The sequence below is a fragment of the Cavia porcellus genome, unplaced genomic scaffold (genome assembly GCF_034190915.1).
Source record: "Cavia porcellus strain 051 isolate PalLab524CR breed Dunkin Hartley unplaced genomic scaffold, mCavPor4.1 scaffold_5, whole genome shotgun sequence".
Lineage (NCBI taxonomy): Eukaryota > Metazoa > Chordata > Mammalia > Rodentia > Caviidae > Cavia > Cavia porcellus.
In genome coordinates this window covers 53,076,496-53,088,525 of record NW_026947488.1, presented here as the reverse complement: position 1 = coordinate 53,088,525, position 12,030 = coordinate 53,076,496, and the positions used below count along the sequence as shown (strand labels likewise).

Sequence of the window (12,030 nt, the reverse complement as noted above, 5' to 3'; positions counted from 1 at the left end):
TCCTTTGGGTATGTTTTAGGAACTGGGCAGAGTCCCAGTCAGCTCTAGAACTCAGACTGCTCCCCAGTGCTCCATGTCCTGGCCTCGACACTGGGCAGAAGGCTCCTGGGGCCCCAGCTGCCGCTGTTGGGTCGGGAGTTCGAGTATCCAAGGGAACCGCGGAGTGTGGCAGAGGCTCAAGAGCTGCACCGCCAACCTGCTAGCGTTGGTCTTGGGATGGGATTCCAGTCTCCAGCTCCGTCAGGGTGGGGGCGGGCCGGCCAGGAGACCCCGCCTCCAGCCCGCCCCCGGCCCAGGGTGCGAATCCGCTGCCTGCAGGAGGCTGGCGATGCAGGGTTCGCGAGCTGGAGCGGCTGCAGCTGGCGCCGCGTCTGCCCCGCGTGCCCGGAGCGGATTCAGCTCTCGCCGCCCCCGGAACCCTCGGCGCCCTGCTGAACCCGCGGCAGCCTCCTCCTATTGACCGACTGGCGCTGCAGGTGTGGAGCAGGGTGGGCTGGGACGAGGGGCACGTCCTGCACGGATACGGGGTCCTGGGGGGCTGGCTCCCTGGTTTGAGGTTCCGGGCGCAGAGTGCACGGGGAACCGCGAGGGCTCAGGTCCCCGTAGGGTCACTGTGCGCGGGCTCTGCAAAGCGGGGGTGGCGTGCGGGGTCGAGGTGAAGTTCCTTTGGGCTTGGACGGCTCCCAGGGTCGCGAGGGAAGGCCTCTGCGTCTCCGAATTGTGGGAGCATTAACACTCGAAAATCGGAGGTGTCCCATGAGGGTAGGGGCCGAGGGCTGAGCTGTCCCCTCCTGGCTTCCAAAGCTGCGTCCAGCCCCTCCCAGCTGCCCCCGGACCCCCTCCCTCCTGCATGGCAGTCACTAATTTCCATGACAACGAAGAGTTCTTTATGGGCGACAACCCGGAGGGGGGCTGGGCGGGGCTGCTGCGGGTTGCGGGTGGATGAGGCTCCAAAGCCCCTGGGGAACCTGCACCCCCTCGGCCAGGTGCCAGCTTCAGAGCCTTGTGAGGGCCCCTTAGGGGGCCTGGGCGCGGACCCACGTGCGCGGCGGGGGTGCGGGGCGCTCCCGTTCTTGCCGGGAGGTGCGGGGCTTGGCGCTTACACGTGTGCCTCCCGCATGTGTGTTGCTGTGCCAGCGGGGGCGATCGAGCAGCACTGGGGAAGGGGGTCAGGGTGGCACCACGGTGAGGCTGAGGCCCCAGGCCGGGGCTGGGGGTACAGTTAGAGGGGTAGAGGTAAAGCTTGAGTTTCTGCTTCCCCAGGTGTTAAGGTCTTGCAGAGACCCTGGGTTCTTAAGCCACAGCATTCCTCCCCCCCCCCCCCCCCCCCGCGCTGCCAACTGCTTTTGTCTGCGTCCTGGTGGGCAGCACCTGCTCCACTAAGTTTCCTTGCTAGGGAGCAGTGGCCTCTGCCCTTCTCGAGAAGCTCAGAATCTGTACCAGCCTAGCACAGTCTACCCAGGCTTTGAGCCCCCCAGGATTATCTTCAAAGATATGGTGTTTTCCCCTCCCTCTCAGGTGATTCTTGTCAGCTCCAGTGACTTCTGGACTTCAGTTTCCTCAACAGGCAAATTAGACACCATTCACCTCAGAGTCAGGCTGGTCTCCAGGATGGGGCAGGGGTCTCCCTTTTCCATCATTTGGTGTGGACTCTCAGGTATCCTAGGCTGGCATTGCTCATGACTGTTGCTCCTCTCTGGCCCCATCCCTGGTAGTTGCTTGTCTTGGAAGAAGGCCACAGAGTCTGTGGTGTCTGTTCAGGGAAACTAAGTCATGGGAGTTGAGGTGTTAATGCAGGTACTGTTTCTGGCTCCCCTGACAAGATCTTGCAGGGTGGTTAGTGACAGGATGAAGCTGAGCTGCAGGAGAGGCTCTGGAGGCAGCAGAGGGAGGGTGGCTTTGACTGGGGGACCTGGATACAGCTGGGCCAGCTGACAAGGAAAGCAGCCTGGTCTCTGAGACTCATTTCTACTCCCTCCATGCTTCTGCCTTCAACATGTTGGACCTCCTTTCCCTAAGCTGCCCTTGTGACCGCAGAGGCTGGGGACTGCCACAGCTGGCCTCTTCCCCATCAAGAGACCCCAAGAAGCCAGCCTCTTTTTGCTTTGCTTTCCACACTAAGTTCAGCATATTTATGGGGGGACATAGGAGGTTTCAATCTCAAAAGTCCAAGTACCAGGTTACCTTCTTGCCCAGGGATTCAGAGCACATGGCTATGGTGGCCTTAGGGTATTGCTGAGTACCCCAAAGCCCCTCTAGAACCTCCTACTTACCTTTCCCTTGCTCTACTCTGTCCTTTTTATCCTGTTACCTCCTTGCTCTTCTTCCATCATAGACTTTGCCTTTGTCTCTGTCTGTGTTCCTCTCTCTTTTCTAGAGTTTCTCTTGCCCCCATCTTCCCTTCTTTGATAGAGACCAGGGTTGCAGAACCCATGTGGAAGGAGACAGGCCAAAGTGTCATGGGAATCTTAAATAAGGGACCTTAAAAGGGGGGGGGGGCGCTGAGGATTTAGCTCAGTGGCATAAGCGCCTGCCTTGCAAGCAGGCAGTCGTGAGTTCGATTTAGAAAAAAAAAAAAAAAAAAAAAAAAAAAAAAAAAAAGGGACCTTGCTAACACATCTCCCTTCCCCCCTCCTTGTTTTAAAACTTCCATCACCATAGCAACCCTTTACTCTAGTGCTTTCTGCAGTTCCCCTCCTCCAACCAAAGAGAAGCAGGGCCTCCAGTGGATTCACCTTTAGAGGTTCAAAGATTAGGACCCCATATTCTGGCATGGGGAACTATTGGCTCTTAGCTCTGCCTGCATGTTGAGAGCTGAACTTTCTGGAGGAAGCACTCGTCCATATGCTAACCCCCAAGACTGGGAAAAACCCTTCCTCTATGCTCTCTGATGAGATGAAGGGAGTCAATCCTAGGAACTGTTGACCATGGTTCAACCAGGGTAGCTTCCTGTCCAGTCTCCTGAAGCAGATGAACAGTGAGCTGGACCTTTGACTCTGTCTCCTGATACCAGACTCAGTGAGGAATCCCTTCCCTGGATGCTATGGCCGAAGCCTCAGCTGTGAGCTAGGCATGGATTGGGCCCCCAGCATGTCCATTTCAGCAGGGGAGTCAGCCCTTGTCCCATAGAAAAGAGAACAGGGGTGGTGACAGGCTGGTGTTCACAACTTCCACTAAATTGGGAGGTGTTGCCTAAGTGGCTGGAAGGCAGCTGGAGGCCTTCTGGGCCCCACCTAACCTCCGTAGATTTACTGCAAACTCTAGAGCTTCACATGGCAGGGGACCAGGGCAGTAAAAACTCATTTATGGCTGTGAAAGATGGGCCCTGAACCAGGCTGATCCGAGTGGAGGAGAGGAGAGGACTCCTAATGTCCGGGCTTCTTGGCCTCTGTTTCACTAGGGCTTCCTCAGGGTCAGACTTGACTAGGGTGCAATAGAGCCCCTAGAGGACCCCTGATTACTAGAATACAAAGGGCCTGAGGCTCCAATCCCCAAACCCAGTGATTAGTCTTCAGGAGCAGGCAGTAATTGGGGAGTGCTGGACCCTTTGGCTCCCTAAGAGCTAACTAGAGGGCAGTTGCAGGGCCAGGCTCTGCACTCTTCCCAGCATTCCCTTGGGTGGTCCCAGGTGCACACTGTTTATTTCCTGTAGGTAGAAAGGTGGAAACCAAGTCTCCAGGGAAGTGGTTGCTTTGAGGCTTCTATGCTCTCAGGGGCCAATATGATCCCGATCTGTGGTAGAGTGCAAATCCCTTGGAGTTGGGAGGCAGTTCTCCATTGTTGGGTGTTGGGTCTGGGGTATGGGAATAAGAAATGTAGACCCTTTCTGCCCAGGCAAAATTGTTCTTACTGCTATCCTGTGGCTCCTTCTCTAGTTTTGAGATCCAGACCACTCTTGTTGCAGACAGCTGCTACGAGCTTGGTTTATACAACATGTAGCTTCTCAGGGGTAGCAGATGGTGGAATGGATGGAGGTGGAGGGGACCACCACTAACTAACTGGAAACATGGCCCCCTTTTCTCCACTCTTCACCCTGGAATTAAGTCTAGTGGCACAGGCCAGGGCAGGCTGGGATCAGGGCAGTGATACTAGTAGGTTGGGGAGGCAGATCTGTCCCTGTTCCAGCATTAGACCTGCGGGACATGGTCCTAGGCTGACCATACCATAGCTTTCAGTGGTAGGCACAGACTCCAGGGCCAGGCCTAGAGCCCCATGGGCATGAGTGCATATACAGAGCCCAAAGCTGAGACCAGGATCAGGGACAGGCATACATAAAACCTACCACCCACACCATGCTGACAGAGCTGCTAGCTCTTGGAATGGGGGCTAGGGGTTGGGAAGGTGTCTTAGAGAAAGGCCATTTTGCGTCTGGCCTTGGAGCATCAGGATTGTTTTAGGCAAGTTGTTTTGTGGACAATCTTATGATGTCAGAAGTAGCAGTGAAAAAAGATTCACCCCAGGTTTTAACACCTCAGCTTGCATGAAGGCTGCTCCACAAAAAAGCCAAGGTTGTGTAGGCCTTTGCCAGGGATCACACTTTCAGCTCCTGATAAACACAAAGTTGGAAAGTCACCTGTTGTTGCTAGTTTTTGTTTGGTTTTATGTTATAAATAACTGCTGTGACAAATAGAATTCTGATGGGAGATTTTAGGGGGAAGGCATTTGTGTCAGAGGGAATGGTGTTAGCAAAGCAACTGAGCTGGGAGACCTACAGGCTAAGGTAGACATGGTTCCCACATTCAGCCTGGGAGGGCAGCTGCTGCCCATCAGATACATGAAAACTGATTCAGCCCTCCTCTCCTGGATGTCATGGCATGGGAGTGGGTGTAGTGAGTAGCCACACCTCTGCTCTTAGCTGTGAGGATGAAATTCCAGCCTGTGCCCCTCCCCAGTAGATGTGGAAGCAGGGCTGTGGCCATGGTGGCAAAGACATGCAATTGGTAACGATCTTCAAAGCCTCTTTCAACTGCTTCTGAGGTGCCTCACTATATAGCTTAAGTCCTACCTTTACGGCCCAGATGAAGGAAGGATGGAATTTGTTCACTAATGTAGAGGGCACATTAAGAGAAGACCAACAGGACTGTGATCCCTGGGAACTGAGTGACTAGTTTGTGCCTGGGGGAAAGTAAGGAACAGCCAGGGCTGGCCATAGTGTGAGACTGGGTCCTGGTCTTTGACCCCTGCTGGAATAGTCCTTGCTAAGTTGCCTTCACTGAGGATACCTTCTCCTTCTTTACTACTCTGAGATTGAATACTTTTAGGCGGGGGAACATTCAGGTACTCAAGCCAATGCTCCCCTGCCTCTGAACAAGGGTTGTGGATCCCTTTTCTTTTGGGTGCTAGAGCAGCAACCCAGCACTGTAAATGAGAGCTGGGCTGTAATCAGCAGGATTGCAGACCTGAGAGGCACCGTATCCTGGGTGCAAAGAGTGCCCAGAACCTAGTGAGCCAGCTGTATCTGGCCAGGTCCTTGTGCCTGGCCCTGACATCCAGGTCCCCTGTGGGCCCTTCCATTGAGGTGTTTGTTAGGCAGGCTTGTCTTGCTCTCACTGACCATCACCCCTCTATACCTCCTGGCAAATCCTTCCCCTCAAGACCCGGCCCAAATGCTGCCTTTCTACCAGAGGGTGCTTCTGTCTTAGAGGAATCCCCCACTGCCCCAGCATGGTAGCTGAGCAAAACATTTACTAAGTGAACCAGTGTCATCATAGTAAAAATTCTAACAGACAATTAATAAATACTATAAAAAGTCTGACCTGCCCCTTTCATAGCCAATTCATTGTCTCAAAAAGAATTATTATTTCTTCAATATCCTTCCAGAAAAGAGTTTGTGAAGTCAGGCAGGTGTGGTGCTTACACTTGTAATCCCACCATGTGGGAGGCTGAGGCAGGAGGATCACAAGTCTAGCCCAGCCTGACCAATTTAGCAACTTGGTGAGACCTTGTCTGAAAATGTAAAAATAAAATAAAATAAAATAAAATAAAATGGTTTGGGGTATTGTTTAGTGTGAAAGCCCTGGGTTCAATACCACCAAAAGAGGAAGAAGAGGAAAGCAAAAAAAAAAAAAAAAAGTTGGTGAGCCTACACCAATATATGAACTTTTAAAAATATATCCAAATAGCAGCACCTTCTCCCCACCATTCTGTCCCTTACTTTTTAAATGAACATCTCTCCTATAGCAGCACACTTTGTTTTTCATAACAACTCTTTAGTGTGAGTGGCCCTAATTTTTATTAACTTCTTTATTGTTAAGTACACTAAAAAAAAAATCTAGGAATGTCCTTCAAATTTGTATGTACATTTTTACAAATTATTAAAAAGCACAAATCTGTGTAACTATCACCCAGATCAGAAACAGACCCTCCAAACCAAGGATAGTAGTACCTACCTGTAATTCCAGTACTCGGGAGGCTGAAGCAGGAGGATCACTGTGAGTTCAAGGCCATCCTGGGCCACATAGTAAGTTCAAGGCCAACCTGGACTGTGTAACAAGACCCTGTCTCAAAAGAAAAAAGAACAAAAAGAAAAGGATCCTCTAGAAGACCACCATGTGCCTCAACTCAGCTTTTTCCCTCTCTCTGTCTTTGATTCTGTCTCTGTCTCTACTGTTAATTGAATTCAGGACCTTGCACTTGCTAGGCAGGTGCTGTGCCACTGAGTTATATCCCCAGCCCCCTTCCTTTTTCTTAGAAGGAACCGTTTATTACCTGACTCCTGATGCTTATTTCTTAGTTTTTTTAAAAAAATTTTGTTTTATTTTTTGTTTGTTTTTGTTTTTGAGATGAGGTTTCTCTATGTAGTCCAGGCTGGACTTTAACTCACTATATAGTCCTGGCTGGTCTCGAACTTGTGGCGATCCTTCTGCCTTCACTTCCCTAGAAATGTGATTACAGGCATGTGCTGCCACACTTGGTTCCCTAGCTTCTCTTTAGAGTGCTACTTCTGTGTTTATATCCCTAAACAGTAGAAGGGAGTTTTACTTAGTTTTGAGCCCTATTTCAATAGAATCATACTGTATTATTCTTCTGTGGTTTTTTCCCCCTGAACTCTGTCCATAAGATGCATCATGCATCATGCATTTGGGTATAGCTATAGCACCTTCATTTTCATTGCAGTATAACATTCCATTGTGTGACTACAGCACAATCCATCCTGCTGATATTTGGGCTGTTTCCAGTTTTTGGCAATTATGAAGATAGCCATCATGAGCACTCGCATAATCGTCCTAAGGCACAAATGTATGCATATATATATATGTATATATATATACATGCACATAGGGTATATTTATTTGATCAAACTATTTTTCAAAGGGGAGAGTTGCCATCTACCAGAGGTGTTTATATTGTCCACATCTTCAGAGATGAATATCTGGTAGGTAGATGGTTATAGCCCCTTTATTTATGAAATAAATAGCTAAAATTTAAAGAAAGTATTTGATAAGTGTTTTTAAATATATAGAATGCAATATTCCCTGATATATCAGCTTAATATAGTTTTTGTCAGAGGGTGCCATTGTAGTCCAGGGAGCCACACTGAGTGGCTGGACATAAGACCAGAAAAGCAGGAGAAGGCACACAGCCTTCCTACCCTTGAGCTTGTGCCATCTCTTCTCTGGTCTGGCCTGAGGTAGATACGATGTTGTGGGGAGACCTGAAGCATGCTTTGTCAGACTCTGTCTTGCCCACAGCTTAAAGCCTGGCAATGCCGTTTGGGTGTGTGACTCTGGGTGACAAGAAGAACTATAACCAGCCATCGGAGGTGACTGACAGATATGATTTGGGACAGGTCATTAAGACGTAAGTGTCCTGTTGGGCAAAGATGGGTGGTGGGCAGGGGCTGCCTGGGAAGGGGGAATGGAATGTACTCTGGGCAGAGGCCAAGGCTGATCACATGACCCACGGCTGCAGTGAGGAGTTCTGTGAAATCTTCCGTGCCAAGGACAAGACCACAGGCAAGCTGCACACCTGCAAGAAGTTCCAGAAGCGGGATGGCCGAAAGGTGCGGAAGGCAGCCAAGAATGAGATTGGCATCCTTAAGATGTGAGTGTGAGGCTCAGGGGCAGGGTGGGATGGGGCTGTGGGGATCCCTAGAGGGCAGGTAGCCGCCGGCAATGGCAGTCTCTAGTGACCAAGTCTATGCCATAGCTGCTGGCTGTTGTTCACTTGCCGGTCCGGAGACTAACTCAGCTTTAACCACTGGCTCCTTTCTTTGTCCCCAGGGTGAAGCACCCCAATATCTTACAGCTGGTGGATGTGTTTGTAACCCGCAAGGAATACTTCATCTTCCTGGAGCTGTGAGTGAGGGTCTGGGGTCCTACGATTCCCAGTCCCCAGGCTTTTACCTGTTCTGTCCTCTACACCTGAAGAAAGCCCCTTTCCAGACCCTAGGTGTCCCCAGCCCCTGTACCTTGCCCAGCCAGCTGCCTGGTGCACGAAGCCCTCCCAAATGCTGTTACCTGACCTGATCCTTCCCACACCGGGCTCAGGGGCTGGTGTCCCTCAGGGCCACGGGGAGGGAGGTGTTTGACTGGATCCTGGACCAGGGCTACTACTCGGAGCGAGACACGAGCAACGTGGTGCGGCAGGTCCTGGAGGCTGTGGCCTATTTGCACTCACTCAAGATCGTACACAGGAATCTGAAGGTGAGGCCAGGTCCGGGTCACTTAGTAGCTGGCTGGGGCTGGGTTGGTCAGGACCTTGGGGCATTGGTTCTGCCTCTGAGGCTCTCATGGTCTTTTCTGCTCACCTACATGCATTCCTGGTGGGAGCAGTTGGAGAACCTGGTTTACTACAACAGGCTGAAGAACTCAAAGATTGTCATCAGCGACTTCCATTTGGCTAAGCTAGAAAATGGCCTCATCAAGGAGCCCTGTGGGACCCCCGAGTATCTGGGCAAGCAAGGATGGGGAGTGGGGGGAGGGGCAGACATCAGGGAGCCTCTTTGGGTAGGAAGAAGTTCCTATCCCAGGAAGAGGGTGTGGATGGCACCAGACCTGGCCAGGCCATACTGACAAGCAGGTGGACATTGTGTTTGTAGCCCCAGAGGTGGTAGGACGGCAACGGTATGGACGGCCTGTGGATTGCTGGGCTATTGGTGTCATCATGTACATTCTGTGAGTGGATGGGTAGACAAATAGGCTTGCAGCCAGGTTAGGGTGGAGGGCCTGTGTCTGTGGCCATGCTGGGTGACCCTGCCTCCATGCAGGCTTTCAGGCAATCCACCCTTCTATGAGGAGGTAGAAGAAGATGATTATGAGAACCATGACAAGAATCTCTTCCGCAAGATCCTGGCTGGTGATTATGAGTTTGACTCTCCGTACTGGGATGATATTTCTCAGGCAGGTGAGGAGTTGCCCAGCATGTGGGTACAATGTAGGGGAGTAGGGAGGGAGACATTGTTGTCAGATTCTTGTGCTGGATTTTGCTCCTGCCCCCAGCCCATTAATCAGCTCTAGAAAATGAGGTAGGGTGCCATGCCTATCCTCTCTGGCTTTATTTCCAGCCAAAGACCTGGTCACAAGATTGATGGAGGTGGAACAGGACCAGCGGATCACTGCAGAAGAGGCCATCTCCCATGAATGGTGAGCAAGGCAGGGGAGGAAGAAAGGACTTCTGTACCATTTATACCCATTCTTCAGGCCTTAAGTGAGTGGTGTTACTTAGAGCCCAGGCTAGTCCAGAGGCTTAGCCTGGTACAGTTTGGATCCCATATGGTAAGCAGGACAGACTCTCCACAAAGAGCCATATCCACATGCGCTTGTATCCTTTTCAGGATTTCTGGCAATGCTGCTTCTGATAAGAACATCAAGGATGGTGTCTGTGCTCAGATTGAAAAGAACTTTGCCAGAGCCAAGTGGAAGGTAAGGTTTGGTAACCAGACTGTTTCTCCAGTGCTTCTCCTGGCACAATTGGTACCACATCCCTGCCGCCATACATGAACTTTTCATAGGCCACCAGGTGTGGCTGTGGCCACTGTCATTACCTTAAGCAGAAGTAATGATTGATGAATGGTCAGAGGCGGCTGGGGCACCATGGAAGGGGCTAGGTTTGGCAATTGCCAAGAAATGGATCCAGCAATTCTCACCACAAGCCTTTCTCTACTGTCATCTTTCAGAAAGCTGTCCGAGTGACCACCCTCATGAAACGGCTCCGGGCCCCAGAGCAGTCTGGCACAGCTGCCTCCCAGTCTGCCTCAGCCACAGACACTGTCACCCCTGGGGCCGCAGGTGGGGCCACAGCTGCTAGTGGAGCTGTCCCTGCCTCAGGGGGCAGTGCTGCTACAGCCACAGGGGGAGATGCTGCATGTGCTGCCAAGAGTGATAATGTGGCTTCTGCAGACCGTAGTTCCACTCCGGCCACAGATGGCAGCGCCACTCCAGCCACTGATGGCAGCGTCACCCCCGCCACTGATGGCAGTGTCACCCCAGCTACTGATGGCAGCGTTACCCCAGCCACTGACAGGAGTGCTACTCCAGCCACTGATGGGAGAGCCACACCAGCCATAGAAGAGAGCACGGTGCCCACCACTCAAAGCAGTGCTGTACTCACTGCCAAGGCAGCTGCCACCCCTGAACCGGCTATGGCTCAGCCAGACAGCACAGCCCTAGAGGGCATCACAGGCCAGGTTCCACCCTCTAGTAAAGGGGCAGAGGCTGCTGGCTACGTCCAGGAGTCTCGGAATGAGACCAGCTGAATGGGTAGCCTGGAGGTGGTGGTTGGGGGACTGACAGGAGGGTGGGATAGTTGATCAGGGGCTTCTCACTGTACATAGAGTCACTGGCATGATGCCCTTGCTCCCCCAAGTCCACCATCCCAGTGGGGCATGCCTGGGGGTCACAGGAGAGCAGTCTCATCTCCTGTGTGTATGTGTGTGAGTGGTGGGTAGGCCAGAGGCAGGGCCAGCCCCAGCCCCTGCATGGATTCCTTGTGGCTTTTCTGTCTTTTGCTAGCTTCTCCAGTTTCTGTTGCTTGTGGGATGCTGCTCTAGGGACACTCAGGGGGTCCTTGCTCTCCTCCTTCCCTTCCTGCCTCATCATGACCCCAGGCAGGTCCTATAGGTCCCATATTTTCCTAAGCCCTTTATGGATGGCCTTGCCCTAAAAGCTGGTCTTCCAGTGAGGCCCTGTCAGTGGTCATAGGCTCCTGAACATGAAGGTGTGTATGTGACATGTGGGCTGCTCTAGGAGTAGATGTTGGCCAGTATAGAGAATGCAGAAATCTAGGGCATTATGTTTTAAATCAAGACAGGTCACATGGGTGGGGGCACTGCATACTAGCTGTGGGGGTGCTCAGAAGTAGGAAGAATGCATAGGAGGGTGGAAGCTTCCACATTTGTTGCTGGGAAGGCCCTCTTAAGACTCTTGTGTTATTTTCTGCCCTGCAGCGGATTGCCCTGCACCTTGAACTTCATGAGCTTTTAATGGAAAAGAGGAGCAATTAAGATGTGGCAATAACACCTGGGATAACAGAGTACAACCCCAGTATCTTCTTGTCTAGCCTTGCTGGGTCCTTACCCTGGGCCAAACAGGGAGGGCTGGGTGATATCCCCATGCTCTTCCTTGATAGCCATCCTGCAGAGGCTCGACCCTTAAGTCCTCTCCATCCTTAGGAGGCTTGCCGCAAAGTGGGTTTGCCCTTCACTGGGGCAGATTGTCTGCCCTCAGTTTCCCAACATGGAGAAGATGATCCTCCTCTGCTTACTTTGATCAGAGGTCTGGGTGCCTCTGAACCATGTTAAGTTGCTTTTGCTAAGATGAGGAAGTAGAATAAGACTCCAGTTCCCTGAGGAGGCTCCAAAGAGGTGCCCTTTGTCAGACCATACCACAGTCTGGACAGGCAGCCACACTGTTCCTCGCCCTCGCTCGGCACTCTGGTGGTCCTGCCCTTCTCCATGCATGCCTATAGGTCTGCTCTGGTATGTGAAGGTTGGTGGGCTGACTGTGTGCCTGCTGAATCTGGCAAATAAATGTCACCCTGCAAAGCCTCTGGCCACCCTCTTGCCTTTGCTTCCTCTGTCTTACCGAGGAG

The 12,030-nt window shown here is 52.0% G+C and overlaps 1 protein-coding gene across 3 annotated transcripts; it reads left to right on the top strand.

Annotated features, from left to right (window-relative positions):
• The first annotated feature begins 283 nt into the window (after nucleotides 1-283).
• Camkv (CaM kinase like vesicle associated) lies at nucleotides 284-11,986 on the top strand. Of its 3 annotated transcripts, none has more exons than XM_063248875.1 (12): nucleotides 284-476; nucleotides 7,692-7,800; nucleotides 7,912-8,043; nucleotides 8,223-8,297; nucleotides 8,507-8,645; nucleotides 8,775-8,895; nucleotides 9,041-9,116; nucleotides 9,209-9,345; nucleotides 9,506-9,584; nucleotides 9,776-9,863; nucleotides 10,118-10,229; nucleotides 10,365-11,986. In XM_063248875.1, the coding sequence occupies exons 2-12, from the start codon at nucleotides 7,706-7,708 to the stop codon at nucleotides 10,694-10,696; spliced, it is 1,386 nt and encodes a 461-aa protein (XP_063104945.1). In that variant the 5' UTR covers nucleotides 284-476; nucleotides 7,692-7,705; the 3' UTR covers nucleotides 10,697-11,986. The 3 variants fall into 3 exon arrangements, with proteins under 3 accessions (XP_063104945.1, XP_013015379.1, XP_003476729.1); XM_013159925.3 differs by having other exon boundaries at nucleotides 285-476; nucleotides 10,341-11,986; XM_003476681.5 differs by having other exon boundaries at nucleotides 285-476; nucleotides 10,118-11,986.
• Nucleotides 11,987-12,030: the final 44 nt, after the last annotated feature.

Excerpts from the sequence above, each read along its gene's own strand:
- Camkv (XM_003476681.5), top strand. The coding sequence starts at position 7,706 with ATGCCGTTTGGGTGTGTGACTCTGGGTGACAAGAAGAACTATAACCAG. Across the intron at positions 8,298-8,506 it reads TACTTCATCTTCCTGGAGCT|GGCCACGGGGAGGGAGGTGT; the intron begins GTGAGTGAGGGT and ends GGTGTCCCTCAG. Across the intron at positions 9,346-9,505 it reads GGATGATATTTCTCAGGCAG|CCAAAGACCTGGTCACAAGA; the intron begins GTGAGGAGTTGC and ends CTTTATTTCCAG.